A 25,729-nucleotide genomic window follows, 5' to 3' on the forward strand; every position below is an offset into this window, starting at 1 on the left:
CCTCAGGCTGAGGAAGGTCACGCAACCTCCATATGGGCCTGAAAGAGTGACTTGCATATTCATTTCTTCAGGCTGCGCCTGTCATCCCTGTAAAGGAGCGAGCAGGGTCCCTGAGAGGGCTCCCTTGGAATTGCTCCAACCTCCCTCCTGCTCCCATCTCCCAAGCCTTAACACACTCCCACCTGGGACAGAGCAGCAGCCAACCACATTATTCTGGAGCAAGGGCTGCCCCCCTCCCCCTCCCTTCCTGGCTGGTCACTTGGGCCCCACTCTAGTAAGAGAAAGAGAACAGTGATTTTTGGTTTGTCAGGCCCGTGTCTCCCTGGAGGCACGTGTCCCACTTTCTGTTGATGGCCAGTGGTTGGGGAGGTAGGGACTTCCTACCAGTGGTCAACGGAGTAAAGCCACCCAACCATTTGTTCTTGTCCATCCTTGGTTGGTCACCCCTGCTAAGGACAAGTAGGCATTTGTGGGAGGTGGGGTGTGGGGAGGTGCTCCATTAGTGGATAGTCCTCTGAAGGAAATGTGTAGTCAGATGAGAGAGGGTGGCCCCTCTTACAGCAGATTCTTTGATTTTAGGTGAGAGGACGTGAAAGGGTAAATCCCTGACCCCCGCAGTCTTATTTGCTGCCCCGACGTCCCAGCAAACCAGCCCAAGGGTTAACCGTAAGCGGATGCCTGTATGGCTGCCTTACTGATGCCACGCAGGTAATGGATCCATGACCTTTCTTGTCCCTGTCCTCTCCTCTTTTCTCCACCTTCCCACCTCCCCTGCTGTGTGAGCCTGGCCCAAGCCTTAAGCCCCTGGGTGGTCCACTTGCCTCTGTCCCCCAGGCCTCTGTGTGGACTGAGCTGCTCTTGCCTGTGTGCTTCTTGCAAAGCTGGGGTTTTGCAAGCAGAACTTGCCTTAGCTCCACTCTCCCGCTGACTGGTAGGACCTCTTGGCTGTGACTGGTGGGGTGGAGCAAGGAACTGTGCATGAGCTTGTATGGAACCATTTAAGACCTCTGTAATTTCCTGGGGTGGAAGACGGGGGAAAGTCTAACTTTTTATTTTTTAATATATATTTTTTTATTTATTAGTACTGGGGATTGATCCCAGGGATGATCTACCACTGAGCTACATCCCCAGCCCTTTTTCTTTTTTATTTTGAGACAGGGTTTGTCTAAATTGCTCAGGGCCTTGCTAAGTTGTTAAGACTGGCCTTGAACTTGGGATCCTCCTGTCTCAGTCTCTTGAGTCTCTGGAATTACAGGCCTGTGCCACCATGACCTGTTTTTCTTCTTCTTCTTTTTTAAGTAACTTAAAATTTTACCTTTGTTTCTCCCATTATTTGAGCTCTAACTAACTTATTAAAAGATTACAACTTGGGTCTCAGCTAGAAAAGTGGAAAATAAAAAAAACATTTTGCCCCAAAGAATATTTAAAAAATTTTTTTTAGTTATAGATGGACCCAATACCTTTATTTTATTTATTTTTATATTATTTGTTTATTTTTATGCGGTGCCGAGGATTGAACCCAGTGCCTCATACATGTTAGGCAAGCACTCTGCCACTGAGTTACAGCCCCAGCCCTATTTTATGTATTTTTATGTGGTGCTGAGGATCAAACCCAGTGCCTCACGAGTGTTAGGTGAGCTCTCTACCACTGAACCACAACCCCAGCCCTGAAAGAATATATTTTGTTGAAGACTTTTTCCAGTGGTTTGGGAGAGTCACTGTTGTCTTGGTAACAAGTAGCCCCCCCTCACATTGGCCCATGCTAAGCCTTCTTAAATGGCTTGTGTGAATTTGCCACTTTTTGAGAGTCCGTTAATTGCCCTTTGGGGGCAGTACCTGACTGTTTTATGACTAATGATCCCCAGGCCATTGGGACGAACTGCCTGGCTGGAAGTCGAGTTTCGTCTTGGTACAGCATGAGTGGGACCTTTAACTTGAATTCACAGAACTGGATGACTCCAGAGCCACTTCAATCAGCTGCTTGCATAGCTGTTGTTGGGCACCCTGGGGTTTGTAAGAGTGAGTGGACACATGAGATGTTTGCTGTCTCAGGAGAGGCGATGTCTCTCGCCGATGTTTTGAAATGCCAGTAGATGACTCTGGTGTGGTCTGGCGGAGATCAGAGATGGGAACAGGGATGTGCAGGCCAATTTTCTGCAGGAGAGAGAATATTTCTGGAAACTTGGATGTTCCAGCCCTAAGAGGCTCTTTGGAGATGTGCTGTAGCATACAAATGTTGTCCATCCCTGCCAAATATAATGCCAACTCAGTGGAAGACATTTGTAGGATGAGATTTCTGTGAACAAAGAGAATTACAGGGTCAGGGATGGAAACCCATTTGAGCCAAAGGAAGTGATTGAATTGGATGATCTTTAAGGCCTCTGCCTAGTCCCAGGATTGGGAAAAGGAGGGAAAGAAAGTCTGGCCAAAGGACTTGCTTACAATGGGGGAAACGGCCATTTCTGTTGGTAATTTGGACCATTTCCATGGTAATTGGTTACCCATGTGCACGTGGCATTTCCTTTTATAAGTCAATCTGAAGCCCTGATCTGATCATACCAAACCCCATCTACTTACCTTTGCCCTCAACAGGAGGAGTTACCATGGATAAAGGTCAGGGGTTAGCAAACTTATTTTGTCAAGGGCTAGAGAGCAAATATTTTTCAGTTGTTTGGGTTAACTACCTAACTTCACCCTTGTCGTTGAAAGCAGCTTTAGATAATATGTAAACAAACGGCATTGTTGTGCTCCAATAAAACTTTATGTACGTAAACAGGCACCTTGGAGGGCTTTGGTTTGCCAACCCCTGGTTAAAAGGTAAATAAGGGTTAATGTTGAGAGTCAGAAACGGTGGGAAAATTTCTCATTGGATCCTGTTACCTTGTGGGTCCTTCGGAAAATAAAAAGTATGAGAAATTAAACAAAAGTGTTAAAAATTTAAATATGCCCATTGACATAAGCCAAAGTATGAATAGGAATACAGGAATTTAGTTAAGCAAGTGTAAGAACTAATGAAGGAGATCTTGGTTCTTAATTGTGGATTGTGTTAACTGCCTTGCCGCTCCCCTGTAGACATCAATCCCCGAGGTCCGCAGCCATTCATTCCTATATAACCTATGGGTGGGATGAGTGGAGAGAACCCGAGAGGGAACTGACCAGCCTCCAAGCCCTAGGCTTTGCGCCCTGACTCTCTGATGTGCACTCTGCCTTCTGCAAGCTGTCCTTCCCTGGTGGTGTGGAACTACTTCTGGGGTTTTGCAATTAGAAGCTGCTGCTGCTGCTGCTGCTACTTTGCCCTCCTGGCAGGAAAGCAAAATGTGGATTGTTATTTTGTCACCACTGTATTTCCTTTCCCTACAGAGAATCCTAATTTAGAAATTCTTCCAAGCTAATGACCTTCATTGACTTACTATCAACTTGCCGTGTCAGCTTTAAAAAGCATTAAGCCTCTAGAGTAGGGTAGGGTACCTATTAGCAGTCACATTAAGGAGGGAGGAGAGCCCTAGACTCTAGGTGCTCTCTTCTGGTTCTTCAGGGGTCCCCTGAGGGTAGGGGGACAGTGCTGGCTCCTGCAGCCGCAGTTCCAGGGGCCCTTTGGAGCTGACAACTATGATCGTGACAGTCCCGTCCTTCTGCCCCCGTGCTTGTTGCAGGAACAAAGGCATGAGGACTCGACTGGGCTGCCTGTCTCACAAGTCAGACTCATGTAGTGATTTCACAGCTATTCTTCCCGACAAACCCAACCGTGCTCTCAAGTGAGTAGTATGGCGGCCTAGCGCTCCTGGGGTGCCCACTGCGGGGTGCCCACCATGGGGTTATATAACCCATTCTTTTCTGGTTGCTGACCAGATAAGCCACAGGACAATAAATTCCTGCCTCTTGGCAGCTGCTTTAATATCCCTGAGCATGAGTGAAAGGAATGTATGGCTTAGCGATGTTGGAATAGGAACCCTCCTTTTCCTCCAAAGAAAACCATACCCCCCATCACTCACAAAGCTGTGGGTGGCGAAGGATACTTCTTGGTTCTACTTAGTTGTCAATCTGAGCTCTCAATTTGGAAATAAACACTCAAACCTACTCTAAAAATATGCTTAGATTCAGATGATCTGGATTCCCCGCCTATTCTGTGCAGGCACTGTGTTAAGTGATGTCACAGGTGTCGCCTCATTTAACCCTCACACAGCTCAGAAATGGGCATGATTTATCTCCGTTTCAGCGGGGAAGATATCAAGGTGACAGTCAGAGATGGAGTCACGAGCTGAGCCTAACTTTTCTGACTCTAAGACCAGTTTCTTTCCACCGTTACTTTGATGTCTTTAAACCAGTTAATTCACTTCATTGTTTAGACTGAAAGTCGAGATACAGAATTTCCCAAATTCCCACCTTGAAGTTTTTCCAACCATCACTTAGGAGTGCACAAATTTATAGCCACTGAATTGCAGAATTCAGGTCTGGTCTTCATTTGTCCCCTCTTGTGCCTACTTATCCCCTTGGGCAAATTTCAATGGTGTTTGAGGGAGAGGAGGTCATTTCAGAAATATTCAAGAGTGGTGTCTCTTCTTTCCTAGGAGGTTATCCACAGAAGAAGCTACAAGGTGGGCAGATTCCTTTGACGTGCTTCTTTCTCATAAATGTAAGTAGAATTCAGGTGGCCTCACGTTTCAGCGAGTCATTCATTTAATAAAAGTTTGCACCAGATAGATGCCTCTAGGGCGCCAGGTACTGGGTGAGGCGGTCCAGACCTGTGTGGGTCCCCTACTCACAAAGCCTTCTGGAGGAGCACAAAGATAAGAAAATGGATAATTTACGTGTAGAGAGATGAAGGTCATCTGTTTTCTGGATTCAAAGTATGGTCCTACCATATTCCATGTTACAGCAGTTGAGTTGCAGGAATCCAGGTATGTGGGCTGGGGGTATAGCTCAGTTGGTAGAGTGCTTGCCTCACATGCACAAGGCCATGGGTTCAATCCCCAGCACCACACACACACACACACACACACACACACACAAATCCAGATATGATCTTCATTTGTCCCCTCTTGTGCCTAGGTGTTCCCCTGAGCAAATCTTAGTGGTGTTTGAGGGAGAGGAGGACATTTCAGAAATATTCAATCAGCAATTTTAACAAAAGAGAGTTTAGTTTAGGGGATTGGAGTGATGGGCTCCATGGTCTGAGAGACTCTATGTTCCATATGGATCTTGTTTATAAAATTAAATGACCTCTCTGCAGGTCATTGAAGAATCTTGGGCTCGGTATTTACTCAAGATAGAATTTTGACTTTTCTTGTTCTGTTTTGAGGGATGACTGCCTCAGCTGCATCGAGCCCCCAGTTTCTGACTAGAACACAGCCTCTGCTATCCCTCTTCCTCTCCCATTTCCTCTTTGTCTGTGGTATCTTTTATTTGCTGCAAAGACAGAGAGAGTTATCCTGTTGTGGTATGGGGATGGAGTTTGCTATCAGTCCAACTTTCCAGCTCTTTCTCTGTTTTCTTTCTGAGCAAGTCCAAAGTTGTTGGGCTTTGAAGTCCCAGTGTCATTAAATAACAGGATGTTGTACAGCAGGGATGGGGAAGAAAAAAAGGGGTGCTGTAAGATTTGGAAGGTCTCAGGCGGGCATTTGGTGTTCCCCTTAATGTGTCATGTCAGTCATGTCAGTGACTGGTTTAGGAGCAGGGGTGTTTGGCTGTTGACTCTACCTAACTGGGGAACATGGTTTGTACAATTAAGTTAAAGGTGCTGGGTGGGAGTCAGACCTGTCCCCAATTCCAAGTCAGCCTGATATAGGTGGGTGGTCTTGATGGAGACCCTTGGTCTTCAGAAGATGTCTCTAGGAGTGATTTTTTCTTTCCACTTGAAGAGTTTCCTCTGACTCTGCCCCTGATTCTTAATAAACTTCTTTTGAATTGATTTTAAAATAAAATGCATAATCTAAGAATAAGCACATATTGTAACAAGTAATTTCGTGAGACAAATAGTCATTTTAGTATTCCATGGGTTGTACTTAGACAGGAAAATAAAGCAGCATAGATACAGCATACATACCATATGGCTAAACCCCACACAGCAAGCTTACGCCATGAATTTAGCAAGGTAACGGCATATGTATGATAACATTTAGGATTCGACAGTAATGCCTTTCTTTCTTTCTTTCTTTTTTTTAAATGAGGCTATTCTGAAGATTTTTCTGGGGTTGAATTTGCCAAAACAAGTGTCACTACCAATTTATGCTGCCTTTTCTGGCTGGTTTTGATTCAAGGTCATCCTGAAGTTGAATTTCTATTTCCGCCTCACAATGGATTCACTTAGATCAAGTCCCTGAGGCTGTTTCCTCATTCTAAAATGGGGTTAGAAATACCTGCTTGCTACCTGTCACCTGCATATGAGAAACTTCATAAGTGAACAGATGCCTTTAGAGGATTCTGGGCTCTCTGTTCAAAGATATGTATAAGGATAAGGTGGTAATTTTAAAAAATGATTTTTAAAAATTTATCAAATGTAAAATAAATTATACCTTGAGCATAAGGTTGCAAATTTTTGTAGTCAGTGATTAATATTAAGCCCTTATAGACAAGTTTATGGAGGTGAAATTAGGTACTGGAAGCTTGGGGTGCATTTGTATTGTGGCAGTGGCAATACCTGGAGATTTAAGAGGTTTAATTTTATTTGTTCAATTCAGTGTCTCTTAATCTGAAGATACTTGTTTCTGCGTCTGTCAGAGATGCTTTTGTTTTCCAGGAATGCAAGGACACTTTTCTGAGATGGGGTTTGGCTAAGGAGTCTCAAGCTGACACCAATTTGCTTCTTTTTCAAATAACGACAGAAATGGGCTTTTTGAGCTTTGAAGTTCTATGATCTTTCTTGGAATCTGATTTTCTGTTTTTATCTCTGTTAGTTTGGAATAAAAAGCCAGTGGAATGAATGTCCTTGAGAAGAAAGGAGTCCTTGTTAAGAATCACTGGTAGAATCTCAAGCTTTTAGAACTTGAACATGAATGTTTACCCCTCTGTGGGGCTACAGAGGAGTTAGAGGCCAGCTTACTTTGAAGGGTGTTGACAACTTTCTAAAAGTCTAATGAATTTGGGTTGAAGTTGTGACTCAATCAGGACTGATTAGCTTTCCCAAGGGGATTGTACATGTGCTAGTCCCTCAGGAGGGATGGCTTTGATGAGATGTGTGCAGAGCTTTCAATTAAGACAGAAAACATCCTAAGAAGTAGAAAGTAGAGTCCCCGAATGACTGAGCTCTAGAAAACATGCATTAGTCTGGAACCCACTCCCTGGCAATTCTCCACACGTGGGCGGCTGTCCTCCCTAAGATTTTTATTCCATGAAAATCTGGATAATTATAGAATACCTTTGTTATCCCTCCTCTGCCTAGATGTTTTGGCCACTCATTTATTTTTTAAAGGAGGTACTTAGTATTCATTATGTACAAAATCTATACTATGCAGCTGGGATAGGGCACAAAAATCAACAGGACACAGTTCATGCCTGGTGGAGAATGTAGCTGTCCGAGGAGACAGGCATGTATACGAATAATACAAGAAAAAAATAGAGTGTGTGACCACATTGTAGGTGGCCTTGAGATTTCAAATGGAATCCTGACATTCATCGACCCTCTTAAATTCTGTCCTGTCCATATTAGAAGTGTTGGAGCACAAGGACTGCTTTTAGTTTAGAGCATGGTTTCCAGTTCACCGGAGAACAGGTATTTGAACAATTAAATGAATAGCACTGACTGAGAGTCAAATCTATGTTCCTGATTTTGACCCAGCTCTGCTACTGGATAATTGGGTGCCCTTGATGGAGTACTATTTAGCCTCTTGAAAAATCTGTTACCTCGTATTTACAGCTGGATCCAGTTCTACCCCCTCGTCCTGGGGTGTTCTGTAGCAAATGTGGGGGCTGGACAGTAACCAATCACCTACAGCAGGTGGTTTGACTCAGCGCTGCCTGTAGGCTTATGTAAAACTGCCTCAAAGCTGAAATGGCTCCAGCTACCAGAAGGGGGACCGAGGTGCCCCTGTTCCAGGCTTCTGCCCTCCTTGGCACAGTACCTCCTTGGCAGAGCAGTTCATGGGCTCAAATCTCAGGCAAAAGGAAAGCAACTTTGCTATTTCTTAAGGTTTAGAATTAAAAAAAAATCTGGAAGGCAAATATTTGGAGTAGTTTTATTTCCAATCATATTTGTTTACAAATGCAATACAAAGAGGAAAGGCACCCAAGGAGGCCTGGGAGGTAACCACTAGCTAAGTGCTCATTTTTTTTCTTTGTAACTGAACTTGAAATTGCTGATGGCTTCATTAACTAGGAAGGGTTTCTAATGTATGTTAATTTGGCATCTTTTCCCACTAACAATCAGACTTGGTGTCTGTGAGTTGTGCACGCATTTGCCCCAAGGGGTATGTGTGTGTGTGTGTGTACAAGTGTGTATCTGTGCACACATATGAGCCCCCAGAGGTCTTTCTGCTTTGCAACTCATACCCAGGAGAATGAAGCTTCCTCTTTTGGGTGAGATCTTTACTGACAGGTTGCTAGAGGACAGGAACAAAATAATTAGTCTTCTGTTTTCATTCTTGATGCAGTTCAGGCATATGCTGTGATTTGTCCAGCTTCTCGAGGGACATGCTGTGTCTGAATAAATTCTCCCCTTCTCTCTCCATTCTTTTTTGTCTCCCTCTTCCATTTCTCATTCCTTTTTTTTGGTACAAATAATTGGACTCATTCTAGTTTTAAGGTACAATGGTAGGCTGCATTTCTTTCCCTTTTCTTTCACCTGACCCCACACCCTGCCTCACTCTGGGCATTTGTTTGGAAATTGGGCCTTGCTTCATCGTTTGCACAGAGCATGGAGGGTCCATGCTGACCTGTCCCCATCTGGCCCAGGGCACACTAAGTGCAAAAGGACAATGTTTTGCATTTGCAGAGTGATCATTTATCTTTGAGAAAATGAGACCAATAAAGAAGCTTTGAGTTTCTAAAAATTAGCTCCCTTTGAGATAATGATTGAGATAAAAAATATATAATGACTTGAAGTGGTCACACAGTCACCAAGCAGAAAACCCCAACCAAATAAACAAAGACCAAGTTATCGGCTCATTAAATTTCTTAAAGTATTCATTTAAATGCCCTTTAAGTCTAGAACACACAGTTTCCATTCACTGCCCCTCCATAACCCTCTCTAAGCCAGAAGATTCTGGAATCGTGTTATTCAAAGTGAGATCCAAGGAAGGTAGCACCAGCTCCTGTCCGGAGCTTATGAGAAATGAGCATTTTGGATCCTGTTTCAGGATCCCCAGAATCAGAACCCCTGGGGTGTTTTTTCTACCAGCCCCTTAGGAACGTCTGTGCACACTGGGGTACAGCAAGGGCTGTTCTCCAACACACTCAGGAAAACATGAGTCTGGAGCTTGCTGTCGGAGCAGGTGGCCCTGGCTTTCCAAGAAACACACAAAATACTGTATCTTGTATTGCTGCTTTCTGCAGCTCTCAGGCTGTGTGGGCCTCTAACCATCCAGCATGTGGCACGGATTCCATGTAGGTAGGGAGGAGGGTCAACAGGACATCAACAAAGATGGCCTGTGTGTTTTCTGGAGAAACTGAGGTGGAGGGCGTGGAACAGATACGTCTTTGCTTCCTTGCCACCATCTCCACGTTATTGGGTATTTACTGGCACCCAGGAATGTTGCCCATCTAGCCTTTGTGGAAGGAGTGCCTGGGCTGTCCCAGGCCACTTACCAGGCTTGGTGGAAAGGTCTGGATGGAAGCCACTGGACAAACTCCCTTACCCATTCTGTCTGACCAGCTGTGTGGCAAATGAGTTCACATCTGCAAACCTCACTCTTCTCGTCTGTAAGAGGGGGACGGGAGGACTTGCCTAGTGTAGTCAAGAGCGTTCATTGTGACAGCTGTTGTGAAATGCTAAATGTGACGACTTGCACACAGAGGAGCTCAATGAAAAGTAGCTGTTTTTATTATTTTTGTTAGAACATGACATTAAAAACATGCATTTTATGGATCCTCTATGCCCAAGATTGTACCAGCCTCCTAATCCCCTGGGCAGCTTGAGGCAGTGGATTGGGGATACTATCACTAGTGGGGCTTATTCAGGTTCTGTATCACCCACCTCATGGGCCCCTGAGCCTTTGGAATCCCCTCCTCATTCCTCCCTCTTTCTCCCATGAAAGCAAGGGAATTCTCCTAGGGATGTATTTTTTAAAAGCCCATCAAGTGAATTTGATATGTTCCCTCTTTGAGAGTCTCTGCAGTATTCCCCCATCAAACCAATTTGAGAAAAATCCTGGATACTTAATTTTTGAAATCCTTTAGGCTATGGACGGGTGCACATGAGGTTTTATGTTACTTCTTTATTAAACGAATCATTTGTGAATGCTATGCTTTCACCCAATTAGGGGTATGTCTATTTTTTTCCCCCATTGATAGAAAATTCCTTGTCAATTTCTTGCTGTAGTTGTAGATACCGTCTCTACCTTGTTTCTCTTGATGGCTTAGCTCAACTTCTGCTTGTGGATTAAGATAGAACATTGGAAGTGGGGTTGGAAGGCCCAGGATCTCCTTCCTCCTCTGCTCTCACATCCTAGGAGTAAGGTACATGCAGCCTTAGAGCATCCCTGTTTCTCTGTGTCCAACATAGAACACGATCAAGTCTTTCCTAGCACAAAGATTCTCACAGTTTTCTAGTCCTACTATGATTAAAATATGTCATCTCACTATATATACACTAACAAAGTATAGATCATTGAAGAAAATTACATTACTCATTAGACTGAAGTATAATTAGCATACCTATTACTTGCCAATAAATAACTGGCAATAGTTGTTATCTCTCTACCTAAATCTTGCTTAGCTCCAGTTATTTGTTAAAAACCTTCATTTCATAGAGAGCACAAAATAAACATTCTGCTCCTGATTGTATTTTCATCACAAATTTCAAATCAGTGGCATGGTTCCCAACCAAGGACAATTTGATTTCACCACTGGTATATATGTCTTGTATTTTATAAATGAATTTTCTTTCAAAGTTTTATCCTCTGTCTGACCTTGGAACCTATTCACTGGGCTATTTTCTCCGATTGATCAGGAATACAAGAGGACTCTGATCTTTGGGGGAGAACTTTAATAAACCTAGAGCTTAATTTTTTTTTTCCGCCTTGTGATCCTGTATTTTTCCAAGTCTGGGAAGGGAGCTAGGCTCCAGCCCACCCCTGAAGCCAGCTAACCAGGGCTGCTGGACCTTGAACTGTTACCTAAGCCACCCTGCCTGCTGCACCAGCTGCACTGCTCATTCATAGTGACCCAGTTTCTTTCCTTATGTAAGCACCCTGCATCAAAGAACTAGAGGGAGAGAGCCAGCAGCCACAGCATGTGCAGCTCCGGTATGTTCTTGGAGTTTCTGTGGATGCTCAAGAGAATGGCGATATTCTGTCCACCCTTCCAGGACTCCTGGGCGAGCCTCTCTCTTCCTGCTACTGGACAGGCACCAATATAAAAATTTTGTGACTTTCCTAGAGTCTTGATTCCTTAGAGGGTCATGCAAAGAAAACCCAAATGAAATTCAGTGACTGAAAGACAGATTTCCCCCCACCCCCATTTCTTTCCCATTGTTCGAAGCGGCTCACCACCCACTGACCCCTTTAAATCACCAGATTGTATTTGGTATTGGGTGTGTTATGTTCTGCACTAGGCACCACCAAAACACCACTGAAGCGACCGTCGCTAGCACGGGTGGAGCGTTCTGTTCCACATTCTGCGTATTGTTGACATGTGTGAGCTCGTTGTACGACATGGCGCTCCTGAGGAGGTGCTGTTCGCATCTGCGTTTCACAGAAGAGGGAACCCAGGCACAGAGAGGTCAAGCTTCTTGCTCAAGTTCACATTTAGCTGGTGTGCGTCAGAGCCAGGACACCATTTCGGGCAGAATGGCTTCTGGGGGTCTGAGAAAAGTTGCTCTTTTCCGGTTCCCCGGGTCCAGTGTGCAGGGGGCATGGGCCCTGGCAGAGGAAGCTCAGTGAATGGTATTCACTGTGGCTACCAGTGTGGCCACCTTGAGTGATGCAGGAGGACACTGATGAGCTCAGAGATAAGCCAGCAGTTTATGGATAAGTAGAAGTCAAGGAGAGGGTCCTGGTGGGGAGGAGGGGAAAGATGAAAGGCAGTGGGGGGGATGGCACAGGACAGAAGCCAAGGGAAAGGTGCTGAGGAGTTAGCAGGAGGAGAGAGCACAATGCTTGCAGGGAGGAGGGGGGCAGTGGATGGAGGGGAGAAGTGACAAGGACGAGAGGAGCAAATCCCACCCGCTCTGGTCCTGTGCAATTTGTTTGCTAGGTTGCCTAAGCAGGAGAGGTGTGCATGTGGGGGGCAAGTGGTCTGTCCTGGAAGCCTGCTGCCGCCATCTGCTCCAGGCAGGAGGAGGGCTCTGAAGCAGTGGAAGCCTCCTGTCCCTTCTCACTTCCACTGTTCCAGGCTATAGCTTATCTTTGCACAGTGACCTTCCACGGTGTGCCTTCCTCAGTGCTGGTCCTGGGAATGTGAAAAGGGTAGGAGGAGGCCAGGGTTGAGAGGGGGTAGGAGGAAAAAGTGTGGAGCAGAGGGCTGAGGGCAGGTGCAGTCTGCTGGGCCTTTGTGACCTTTGTCTATGGTGGCATCTTGGTGGCAATCTGTTCTCTGCTGTTTCTCAAGATCCAGCCCTCCCCCTGCCCCCGGAAGGGCCTTCTAGAGCTGGGCCATTCTCTTCTCCTTCCTCATCCCTCAGCTCTGCCCTTGAAATTCCTGGCAACTTCCAAGTGCCATATTATGCTTGGGTCCCCCTCCTGTTCCCTCTGACCCATCCTGGAAATGCTGGCCTCCAGTTGGGTTGAGATGGCCTGAAAGAGCATCCCGCAGTCCCTCGTCATAGGTGGAAAGACGCCTGTCTACTCTGGGCAGCGCCACAGCCCCCCAGGAAGATGCTTTGGTCTTTCTAAGTGTAAGAGTGGAGCTAGGGCTGGTGGTCAGCATTGTGGGGGAGAAGAGCGGGTAGGCAGATTCCAGGTTCTCGGTGGCACATAATGGCCTCAGTTCTCACCACAGTGAAGGTGATGGCAGGTGTCCTCCTGCTGGAGATTCTCCAGGACTGTAGGCCGAATGCACATTGGTAGGGCTGCAGCATACATGTGTCCAGTGTGGTTGCCTAACCAGGGTTACTGTCCCTCCTTCCTTTGGGACAGCCGTACACCAACTATCAGAGGAGGGGCAGGCAGTGTGGCCTCTGAAGTCACACCGATGTGCACAATCCACTTCCCTCCTGTTACTGACCAGGTGACCATACACAATTCAACATTCTACATTCCACTTTCCTTTTTGTAAAACAAACTTCTCAAAGAGCTCACATTCACTGACAGCCTATAATGAATACGAGGCACTTTTGCATGGATGGCCTCGTTTGATCCTGGCAGCAATCCAGGGCAGCAAGTCCTGAGATTGTTCCCACTTTACAGATGAGAAGACCTGGGCTTTAAAATGTTAAGGTGTGTCACATTAGATTGGATAGAGAGAAATGATGGGAGAGGAGGGGAGGAGTAGGGGGGATAGGAAGGGCAGCAGAATAGAATAGACAATATGATTGATGTATGTACATTCCATGTATGTATTATATGTCAAAATACATTCTGCTGTCATGTATGACTAAAAAAAATAAAAAAAATGTTAAGGTACTTTTCCAAGATCATAAAGGCTCTGTACACTGGCAGAGGCAGCTCTTGGGCCCCACCATCGTGCTGGTCCTGGACCACTGACACACAGGCAAATGCTGGCTTTGTAGTTTGGAATCCTTGCCACTTGCTGTGGGACTTCAGGCAACTCACTTCACTTCTCTGAGCTTTATTTTTCTCTCCTTTCAAATGGTAAAACATCAGGACCTCTGCTATGGATTTGCCATGAGGAGCAAGTGCCATAGGGAGCATAAAACATTTGGTGTGGTGCCCAAAGTAATTACTCATAAAATGCTCACTATGATTGTTTTAAAATGCCTCTCTGATTTTTTAAACTCCTGATATCTGTCTTTCTTTTTTTCCCCTCAACTTCCAGTTCCTAAATCTTGGCTGTTTTCAAGGTTCAAGTTTCATTCAGAGAGGGTGGTCCTCTCTCTGAGAGGTAGATACACTCTCAAATTAAAAGTTCTTTCTCCCTTTTGGTGCATGGTAACCCTCCCTTTTAGCATCTGGGATTATTCAATTAATTATTTTATTGTACTTATTCAATTAATCATTTTAAATTATTACTAAATATCTCTTACATTCGACTAGCCTGAAAGTTCTGTGAGGGGTGGCATTATATGATTTGTTCTTGTCAGACACACAGCTCCAAAACCTAGCACGTGGATGTAGTCCAAATGGCAACCTCACCCCAACTTTATAAAGAGCAGGATTGTCCAGCTCAATGAATCTCAGATACATTCCTTTGTATTTTATATTCTGTCTTCATCTACCATTCTCTTTTTCTTCACTTGTCCTTAGGAAGGACAAGTTCCTCTACTTCTTGGTCCCTTTTCTGTAAAACTTGCCTTCTTTCCAAATAACCATTCTTCTCCTCTCCGCTCTCTCCCGCCTTGCTCCCCCCTCTGCTGGCAAACACATCTGGAAAGAGTTTGCTTTGGAGTGACTCGGAACCCGCTGGAAATCTTGGTTCTCCTCTTACCAATGGAGTAATTGAGCAATTGAATCAATTTCTCTAAACTTTTGTTTCTTCCTGTGGAAAATGGGGGTGATGGTATCTATGGAACAGCGTTGTGAAAATAAACTGAGCTGGGGTTTTGTAAAATCCCAAGCTACCAATGATATATAGTAAATAAATAAAGCCCCTACCCCAAATCCTAAATAAATAAGTAAGAAGAAAGACTCTGCCTTCCCTAACTCCTCCCTCCTTCCCCAGCCAACAGCAGACAACTCCTTCAATTCCCCACCTAATGCTAGAAACTTCTCTGCATTCACACATGGCCTTTCCTCTTTCTCACCCTCATAATTCTGCTTTCAGACCTATTTCTTCTGCCTTCTTAGAGGCAGCATTATTTTTAAAATTAACCTTTCTTTCCTTTAACCTCAATTCATCTTGCTCAAGAAAGCCTTTTCTGATCCGATCAACCTTTAAACAGACCTAAAGCTAACTTAATAAACAAACTAATAAGCAGCACAAGTCTTTTCCTGATGGCTCCCTATCAGCTATGCTCGTTCATCTCTCTTCTTCCTTCTCAGCTCTTGCAAGAGACATCTGAATGGACGGTTTCCACTTCCTCCCTCTCAGTCACACAATCCTTACCACAGTATGACCAGGTCCCCGGCCCGCTGTGACTGCATGGCTCTAACAACCCCGGCTTAGCGCTCTGGGTAGCCCTAGACCCAGGAGCCACTCCTCGTCCTGGTAGTGATCTTTCCCTGGCCATCTGCAGGGCTGTGCAGGCCTCCCATCCCTCTGGCTCGTTCATGGGCCTCTTGGCAAAAGCCCATTCTAAAAATAAGCCCAATCATTTTTAGCCATTTGATTATTATCAAACACTGGTATTTCTAAACTCTAATTACTCAAATGAACTTTCCTAATGCTAGCCTTTATGCATGTGGATCCTTCTTCCTGAAATTCTCTTCTCTATCTTCCCTTCCTTCTTTCTCTTAGCTTCCTTCTTAACTTCCTGTCTGAGCCTAAAAGCTTGCTCCTTCTGTTGATCTTCCTTCCTGCTTCAGCGCTGGCCCAGGTGCCCTTCCTAGGCCCTTTCTTAGCCCTAGGTACTTTCCCTATTGTATAGCTTATCACACTTTGTCATGTTGCCACAATTATGTTTTGTTGGCTCAAACTGCCCTTTGATGGCAAGTGTATATAGGACACCCTGCTGCTGTGTCTGCTTTTAGCACTTAGCAGAAGGCCAGTTCTTCTGAGGGTGAATGAATAAATAAATCCACGAGAATGGCATCATTACTACATGGAATTGGGGTTAGTATACCTTAAGTTTTTTTTTTTGTTGTTGTTTTGTTTTGTTTTGGTACCAGAGATTGAACCCAGGGGAGCTTAACCACTGAGCCACATCCCCAGCCACTTTATTTTTTATTTTAACAGAGTCTTGCTAAGTTGCTTAGGGCCTTGAAAAGTTGCTGAGCCTGGCTTTGAACTTGGAGTCCTCCTGCCTCAGACGCCCAAGCCACTGGGGTTACAGGCATGGTGTTTACCTTAAATTTAATGCGACATATTATTGGTTGTGTGAAATCAGGCCAGCGGCTTCTCTCAGCATCAACTTCCTCCCCTGTAAAATGGGAAGAAGGACGGTAACTCTCTTGGGGGTGGGCACTTTGCAGGTGTTATTTCTTTTAATTCACACAAGGCCCACCAAAGCTGAGACCTAGTTTAGAAGAGAGTCTGTATGAACCTTGTCTCCCCTAGGGCCGGACAGAGCTTCCTTACAAGGATGTCCTTACCAATACCATGGAGGAAGGCAGCAAGGGAATTTCCCTTCCTTATCTTTAACTACATTCAACTTGCTCACAAACACCTGTTTTTGTTTGGTGAAAAACAAAATAAAATCCAACACAAATTCTCCCATTCAAGGAACTTTGTCACTTTGAGATTAAAAACAATAGACTCTCGTGAGTCCCTTTCCAGTTCCTCTTCTAGGTGAACACATAGGCTCAGAGGCCCTTCTGACTCCCCTTTCCTTCCTACTCTCCGACCTCATGGGAAGTGTGTAAAGACAGATACAAGGCCCACCAGCTCCCTCAGAGGTGGTTTCTGAGCAAGTTGGCCTCACAGAGTCGGGTGCTGGTAACCAGAGGTGGAGGAGGGATCAGGAAAGACTGGTCAGTGGGTACTCAGCTACAGCTGGATAGGAGCAAGAATTTCTAGGGTGTTATTGCATGCATGATAGCATGACTACATAGGAAGTAAAATATACTGTACATTTAAAAAAGTTTGAAGAAATAATTTTGAAAGTTTTTACTGTCAAGAAATGATAAATGGGGGCTGGGGTTGTGGCTTAGTGGTAGAGTGCTCGCCTAGCATGCATGTGGCCCTGGGCTCAAACCTCAGCACCACATAAATGTAAAATAAAGATATTGTGTCCACCTAAAAAACTAAAAAATAAATATAAAAAAAAAGAAATGATAAATGTTTCAGGAGTTTAACCTGATTTAAACATTACACAATCTATCCATGCATGAAACATTTCATTACCCTACTAATATGTACGATTTTTATATTTTTATGTACCAATTAAAAATAAGTTTATGGGGCTGAGGATGTGGCTCAAGTGGTAGCGCACTTGCCTGGCATGCGTGCGGCCCGGGTTCAATCCTTAGCACCACATACAAACAAAGACGTTGTGTCTGCCGAAAACTAAAAAATAATATTAAAAAAAATTTCTCTCTCTCTCTCTCTGATTAAAAAAAAAATAAGTTTACTTAACAAAAAACAAGCCTGGAAAGAAAAGATGGAGGCAGGTGGACAGACCTCTGGCCTGGGGGCCCCAGGTCTTCTCAGGTCCTCTGTGGTCACTGCTCAGAGTCTTTCCTTGCTGAACCGGAGGGCACTGGATGTCCTTGGAAGGCTGGTCCAGGCAGCGGAGACCTACTGGAAGGCATGCTTGCTCTCAGACCCAAGTTTACTCTGCCACCTCTGGAAACTTCTGAATCTCCATATGGGAAATTTGGAGAGGCCCCAGTGTGGGAGGGGTATCAAAGAAAGCATCCAAGAGAGATTTAATGGGAAGTAATTTTATGATTTGTTCTCTGATATATCCAGAGACCTTGGTCAATACTTTTCACATTAGTCAATTCAAGTACCACTTGAATTGAGTGCATGATTCTCAGGCCATCTCTGCCTAAATGTTGCCATGTTACTGTTCTGTGGTTGCTGGGATTCCCAATGTATCATGGATTCCTACTCCCTTCTAGAGTTTTGACCCCAGTGGGGGAATGAGGTGGGAGGTGCCCTGAATAGACTTCTCATTTTAGCCTAAACCATGTCCCTCTCCCGTTCCTCCCCAGGTACGGGAATGATTTTACTTCCATCCTGCTGATGGGAAGTAACCCTACACTATACCCTACTGTCCCCTCTCTCCATGGCTCAGAGTCTGGCGACCATGTGCTCTGGGTGTCATCTGTGATGGTCTTGGTTTATGCAGATTGTCCCCATGTCATTAACACGACATCCTTCACTTGCAGAGATGTCCAGGTGTGGATGGTAAATTAACCAGCCACCCTACTTTTCTAAAACAAGTTAAGTTCAGATCTCAAAACTCAAATCTCTTTGTGATTTAAAGCTTGGCTTTTGGGAGCCCCATGAAAACCCTCGTCTTTCTCAAGTCCCTGGTTCTTGCGATGCAAAGTCTTGGCTTTTATGACTGTTCCAGGGTGGACGTTAGAACGTCTGTTTTGAAAGACAAAAACATACAATGATTTATTTTTTATTAGGAGAAATAAAAATGTATCAAAAAATCAAAAAACAAACATTTAAATATATTAACTGCCTGATGCCGACAACCTATTCAATGATCCTAGCCAACACCGTGACCTGGTACATATCCATGGACATCAGATGTCCAAGTCGTCATCATCATCATCTAGAATTAAGAATTGTGAACAGTTGGTCCCCCTAGTGAACTTCAGAAAAGAAATAAAAGTTAACACCAGAGTCACTTTTAACCACTGTGGCACTTCTTTATTTTGGGTTGTATCTGCTCCTCTTCTGAGGACAGTATATGGAAAGCTGTAGCTGTTCCTGGATTAGAGGGGAGCCTTAAGGGTTAAAATAATTCATGAAAAAAATATTTAAAATAAAAACATTTAACTGAAAGCACCGGGTGTAAATGAATGTTATTTTCCTTCTGGACTTGATGTGGTGATCCTGATCACCTTGTGCCGATCGAAAGCTCTGCTTGGCAATGTGGATGACACTGATTAATAAGAATGAAAGGGGATGATAATTGCTAAATTATTTGGTAGGAAAATTATAATCTACCTCAATTAAAACATAATTTGATAGGCAAATCTTAAGTAAAGAATATATGGAATAAAACGTCAAAAAACAGGGCCTCAAAGGTTTTCTAAAAGAGGCTGGGAATAGGGTCCATGCAGCAGGATGGCATTACCAAATGAATTTTGGTAGGGGTTTACTCAGATATTTTTCTGGTCACTGACTGGCTCTGAGATACACATGTTCGCCTCTAGTTTGTCTTGCAGCAGCAGATAGTGTGTTTTCTCAGGGTATTGATTTGGATTAGAGTAGAGTATGGAATGCTTATATTACCTTGGCCTAATTAGCAACCAGCAGCCCCAGGGACCACCGACCCTGCATTAGGGAATGGGTCATAAACACTGAGGGCTGATTAGATGTGGCCAGGCCTCCCCATGTTTATGATTATGGCTTTTTGAACATTCCTCCTTGGTATCGCTCTGATCCTTGGACGAGAAGCACAGTTTGCTCTCAGGGTTCCTGTGTGTCAGAGAAAGCAGTCGTCAAGGGGGTGTGGCATCAGTAAGCTTGGACCCTTAGGGGCACATAATTATTACCTCTCTATCTTCTCTAGTTCTTGGACTTAAGTTTGTCCTATCTCTTTTCTCTCCATCTCCCTCCCTTCCTTAGATGGGGTGGCCGCCTTCCGCGCCTTCCTGAAGACTGAGTTCAGCGAGGAGAACCTGGAGTTCTGGCTGGCCTGTGAGGAGTTCAAGAAGACCAGGTCAACCGCCAAGCTGGTCTCCAAGGCCCACAGGATCTTTGAGGAGTTTGTGGATGTGCAGGCTCCACGGGAGGTGTGTTGGCCAGGGCACCCATCTTGTCAGACCTCTGTCCATGGCTCCTGGCCCACATCTCTCCCCTTGGAGAGGGTTTGATGCAGGTGTGATGAGGACTTTCTTCTACTGAACTGAGCCTCATTACTCTGGTGACTCTCAATGAAAAGGGATTATTTTTTAGGAGCAGAAGCTCTCTGTCATACATATGCTATCAGGAACTGTGTTGCTATAGGGATTTTGCAAGAGTAGATGCCACTGAGTCCATGTTTGTTTGTTATCCTACTACAAGACAGTAGAGTTTAATGGAATAAGCTCTGCTTTGGGATTTGGTTCCAATCTCACTCAGCTCCACCACTAACTAACTGTATGATCTTGGTCAATTTACTCAATCTCTCTGAGTCTCATTTTCCTCAGTGTAAAAGGGAATAATATCACCTGTCTTTCAAGACTACTCTGTTAGAGATAAAGCACCTATTCAATATTTGCCACTGCTCATTAATGAACATTTAGAGTTATTTATATATATTTTTTAAATATTTATTTTTTAATCGTAGCTGGACATAGAACCTTTATTTTATTCATATATTTTTAAGTGGTGCTGAGGATTGAACCTAGGGTCTCACACATGTGAGGCGATCACTCTTCTGCTGAGCCACAATCCCAGACCTTATATATATTTTTATAATTATGTATAGTGAGGTGAATTTCTGTGAAATGCCATTCTGAGTTATCCTGCAGAATTTCACTTGGGAGAGTTTTAACTGAATAAAATACTTGTTATGAGTGCAGGAGTGCTGCATATTTGGAGCTCTTCAATTATGTATTGGCTGGGGAGTGCATGAGGTCTTCACCAGGTGAATAGGATGCTAGAGGATCCTTATAATGCTGATTGGAATAGAGCCGTACATTCTGACCAGGGTCTTTCTCTACAGAGCACTAGTTACGAAAGTACAGTGGGGAAAGCTGACTTCAGACACCCTGCATTAACACTTGGCTTGATTCTAACCCTTTCCTGAAATCAAGATGTTTGAATTAGGAGTAAATTGATATGGGGTTTTAAAATTTGACTCTGTTCCTAACTTTTCCTTCTACTCGAGGCAAGCTTTGCAGTCTCTCTTTTCTTCAGTGTCCTTATTTACAAATTAAAACTAAGAATATCTGGTCTTCAGATGGCACAGGATTCCTGCTGTGATCCCCAGAGATGAGATCCATGATGGCAGCTTAAAAAGCCTATATCACCTTAAAGATATAAGATGCTATCATTAATGATAATCACATAGCTTGGCCCTTGGGGGTTAGTGAACTTGCTCTCTGTTTGTGTCTCTAGGTAAACATCGACTTCCAGACCCGAGAAGCCACAAGGAAGAACATGCAAGAGCCGTCCCTGACTTGCTTTGACCAGGCCCAGGGAAAAGTACACAGCCTCATGGAGAAAGACTCTTACCCTAGGTTCCTGAGGTCCAAAATGTACTTAGATCTGCTGTCCCAAAGCCAGAGGAGGCTCAGTTAGACCTCAGATGGGGACTCTTGGAAATCACTGGCCTTCCCCTCCCCTCGCTGCCAAGACCATAATCTAATGTGAATTGTCATGGATGTTCAAAGGCAGTGGCATTTGGGGTGGGAGGCTGGGGGTGAGGAGGGAACGAAGGGCCATTCCAAAGTGTGACCCAGCTGCCAGAGCTTGGACTCTTCCATTTACCCACGTTTGTGTTTGGTTAGTGGTAGCACCCGGCCGCTGTCACCCTTCTCTGGGTCAGCAACTTGCCCTTTATAATGCCTTGGGTCATCTCCACTGAGAAGACAGATCCGCTGTGCTAGGCTAATCTGTAAATAGAGCAAATGCAGTTTCCACCACCTCCACACCCTCTCCAGTTAGGATTCCTGACTCTCCACTTGTCCCGGACCCTGGGAGGAGTAGCTGGAAGATTTGGCCTCTCTCTTGTGATTTGCTGTCACAACATAGTGGCCAGCCTAGGGTGCTGGGACCTCACAGCTTAGGAGAGAAGTCTCTGCAGAATCCAGTTTTTTTTTAGGATTGTCATATGGAGTCCCAGGTTTCTAGCACATTGACAGGTGACCTCTGGGAGAGGGTAAACTCCACGGAGTTGGCTCTTCCTTCCATTTCCATCGGACCAGTGTGAGAATCTGTGATCACTGCCCATCTTGGCCTAGGAAATTTGTAAGATTTCCTTACTCTTGCATTTCCAGAAAGGGTCTTGGGAGATTTCCTTCGGAACTTCTGAGTGAAGCTGTCATTAAGAAAGACACAGCTTGAGAATCTTCCTCAATTCTACCAAGAACTTTTCCAGATGCAGAATGACCAGGGAATGTAGCACCAGTAGAATTTTGTGTCTGTTGCTTAATGCATTCTCTGCCCTCGCCTCCCTGTGGCATCACACATCACCGATCTTTTAGGATGACAGAGAGCTTGGCAAAAGCAGGTGAATCCCATAGCATGACAGCTCTCCCAGTGCCTAATATTTTTCCCTGTCTCTCCACGTCCCCCTTCCATGCAGGCTATGTAATTATGATGGGGGAGAATGGGAAATTGGACCAGAACTCCTTGCAGCTTGCTTCCTGGGAACATGCTTTCTTAGAAAGTTCCTTCTCTTGGCTACTAGGAAACAACTTTCTTCTTGGTCTCTGGTCTTTGGGATTAAACATTAAATAAGTGTGGCTAAGAAGATCACTGTGAACACCTGGCTGTGGAGACCTTCCAACAAAGCTGTCATGGTACCCTGGGGCTACTTTGGAAATGTGTCAGGAAACGCTTCCTTGGAGGATGAATGAGCAACACAGAACCTTCTCTGGCTGCCCAGGAAAAAGCTGACTTTGCTGCAAGAGCAGTGTCAAAGGAATGAATCCTCAGCAGAACGATCAGAAGGTGAAAGAAGATCCTGGAAGACGCTCGTATCCAGGGGAACTGACTTACCAAGAATGTGGTGGAGGTGCTACTGGGATAATTTATGACCAGTGGATTTGGATTCATTTCAGATCTAAAAACATTTTGGCGTGGCTGACAGTGGATTTGCACATGATTACACACACACTCTGGAGTACAGGGATGGAGAACTGGTTGATGGAGCACTCTTCTTTTGTGGGGTGCTAGGTTATTTTAGATTATACTGGGGTTCCAGGGTTTGCATTCCTGTCCAGTAACTTTGAGAATCACTCCCTTCCTTAATACCAACCACAAAAGGCCAAGAAGGCCCTTGAATCCCACTAGTGATAGTGCCTGCTGCTGTGACATGGCACCTTGTCATCTGTAAGTGGGGGTTGGCAAGTCTATGTGAACTTCAGGAGAGAGAGGACAATTGCTTCCTAGGCTTCACACTGAAGAGACCTGTGGAAGTTCATGTTCAAAAACTCAAAAGCCTCACATTGTATTCCCAAATAGATCAGATCGTATCTCCCCACCATGGTCAAAAACAATCCTTAGCTAAAGCTGCCAGAATTAACTTAATGATTAATTCTCTAACAGGGTATTTTGAACATTGTTTACATATGAAAAGTGCATCTGCTGCCAACTCTACTGTCGAAGATGAGGTGCATATAAATTGGGACTGCACAGAGATATGGAGATGTGAAATGTCCTAGGAAAGCCTTTTCACCACTTCCACCATCCCAAGGAGAAAGTTCTAAACAAGAATGTTGTGTGGCCACCTCAACTGGGGCCTGGAGTTCTTGCCAAGTTCTGGTGGAACGAAGGCTGCAGATGGTGGTATCATGGCGCCCCGGTGACTCCCTCCCACCGTGGGAGGTGTGAAGGACCATGCTTGGGTGTCTTGAATTTTGCAGCTAGACAAGGGCACGTGGGTGTGTGTCCATGCATATAGTAACATGATAGATCTATTTATGGTTCTCCCGTGGAGCGTCTCTGTGTGCGTATGTGTGTGTAATAATGTGAACACTGGAGTAGTACATTGCAGTCATGATCTTTCTGTGAGGGTGGCTTCCCTCACACCCTGTAGCCCCTGATTCCCACAAAAGGCTCAGAGCTCTCTGCTCTGATGCCCACTTTTAGGCACTTTGGTCATGCCAACCTAGATTTTGGTCTGCGATGAAAGAGAAATGTTAAAAAAAAAAAAAAAAAGAAAGAGAAATGTTTACAACATCTAGAGCAATATTCAAGCATACCTCATCCCTGACCTTCCATGTCACCAGTCCTGTCCCCCTCTCCCATTTCCTCCTCCATGAGCCTCATACACCTCATAGTCCGGCATCCCAGGTGCCAGTTCCATTGAATGTCTTCCTTTGCTCCTCATGCCAGGCTTGTGTGGATGGCCATCTTCTAGACTCAAGGGTTGGTCTGGTCCTGGAACTTGTGAAGGCTCAAGGCAAGCTTGAGAAGCAGGCTGGGTAGTGCTGGGGCTTTGTGATCTGCTCTCCATCTCTGAGTGGCCTTTTGGTCCCATTGGAGTGCTAACCTGTTTTGCGGCTTGCCATGGTGGACTGAGTAGAATAGAGTCATCGACAACCATTCGCAACCCCGGGCACCACTGGGGCGAGGAGGGATCCTCTGATCAGTGCTCTTATTAAACTTGAGCATGCACAGGAATCACCTCGAAGGCCTGTTATGAATGCTAATTCCCAGGTTCCACACCTAATGGTGTTGAGCTTATAGAATGGGGAGAGTGGGGCCAGAGATCCGCACTTTTCATCAGCTCCCGTGTGTGTAGTGACCTGTGGACTCTGAATAAAGATGGTCTAGCACAGTGGCTTTCAAACTTGGTTGCTCATTAGACTTACCTGGAGAGCATTAAAAACCTGGTAGACCAGGACCCACTCCAGAAGAGCTAAATCAGAGCTCCACAGGTGGCTCAGGTGTGCAGAGGGGGTCAGGAAGCACTGGCCTGAGGAGTCAGGGGGACACAGCTGAGGGTAAAACAGCTGCCGGGCCAGAGAGGACTGGAGGCCACCCAGATGCAAAAAGCACAATGATCAGGAAACCTGGCAGCTCTGCGTGGGACTCCTGGGGTAGCTGCCTTTGCCCTCCCAGTCTGACTAACTCCTTTGAGGTCAAAGTGCTCTGGCCAAGCACACGCGTGGTTTGGCAGTCAGTGTGTCAGGCTGGGAGCTGAAGGGGACCTTGATCAAGACATGCCTCCCCACGCCTTCTGAGTCTCGTTGGCAGTGCTTCCTCCCATCTGGCCTCCTGGGCCTTGTCCCCTGTTTGTTTTCCCATGCTCTGTGTTTCACGGTTTCATGTCAGGCTATGCCTCTGTACCCGAGGCCATGCAATAGGGTAGTTGGAACTCAGGTAGTGCGTGCAGAGTGTCGTGGTAGTGACAGTAGTAGTAGTAACATAACGACTTCCAAATTTTTCAGTGGAGGGTGTCACATCCTGGGGAGTATCAAGATCTGGGAAGCTTTTCCAAGATCTCAGGGGGTTTGGTCTTTGTTCCAAGCCCTCTGCTTTCCCTCTTGGTCCCAGGTTGGATGGGCAGCTGGGAAGCTGCTAGCTAGTTGACTCTCTGGTGCTCTCTCCAGAACTTGCTGCTCCGATAAACCAAAGCTGTGAAGGCATCCTGCCCAGATTGCAGGGCCAGCCGCCGGGTGCAGGCCCTGGGCACTGATCTGCAGTGGGGCTGATGGGGCCTGTGACCCTAAGCCCAGGACAATAGAGAAACTCGGTGTGCTGTGAGGGGAAGGCATGAGCCTATTGTGTGGAGAGTTTGGGAAGGATGGGATGGGAAGACTGAAGAGGAAGGAGCAGGCAGGAGAGACAAGCTGCGGATGTGGCGTCTGCTCCTCCATGTCCCAGAGGGAAAGGTGACAAGGGGCACATTCAGAGGCAGGATGGCCTCCCACCAACAAGACTGCCCACTTCCGAGCCAGGCAGAGGAACCCTGGTTTCCCATCCTCAGCCTTGAATCTGCCAAGTGTCAGCCCTTTCAAAACCTATATCCTCTGGGTTAAAACAAGAAAGGTGGCAAAGTCACTTCTGGCACCGAGAACCTGTG

The 25,729-nt window shown here is 45.3% G+C and overlaps 1 protein-coding gene across 8 annotated transcripts in view; it reads left to right on the forward strand.

The window, feature by feature from the left end:
• Rgs8 (regulator of G protein signaling 8) overlaps positions 1 to 23,836 on the forward strand; it is a 36,376-nt gene extending 12,540 nt beyond the window's left edge. For 4 of the 8 annotated variants that reach the window (XM_048809877.1, XM_048809879.1, XM_048809878.1 and 1 more), the window contains 5 exons: positions 580 to 708; positions 3,654 to 3,755; positions 4,569 to 4,633; positions 19,618 to 19,784; positions 21,094 to 23,836. In XM_048809877.1, coding sequence (XP_048665834.1) covers positions 683 to 708; positions 3,654 to 3,755; positions 4,569 to 4,633; positions 19,618 to 19,784; positions 21,094 to 21,276 — 543 coding nt within the window. In that variant the 5' untranslated portion in view covers positions 580 to 682 and the 3' untranslated portion in view covers positions 21,277 to 23,836. The remainder of the gene's footprint in view (positions 1 to 579; positions 709 to 3,653; positions 3,756 to 4,568; positions 4,634 to 19,617; positions 19,785 to 21,093) is intronic. The other 4 variants (XM_048809875.1, XM_048809874.1, XM_048809881.1 and 1 more) reach the window with 1 other exon arrangement.
• The last annotated feature ends 1,893 nt before the right edge of the window (positions 23,837 to 25,729 follow it).

This window comes from Marmota marmota, unplaced genomic scaffold (assembly GCF_001458135.2).
Source record: "Marmota marmota marmota unplaced genomic scaffold, marMar, whole genome shotgun sequence".
NCBI classification, from domain to species: domain Eukaryota; kingdom Metazoa; phylum Chordata; class Mammalia; order Rodentia; family Sciuridae; genus Marmota; species Marmota marmota.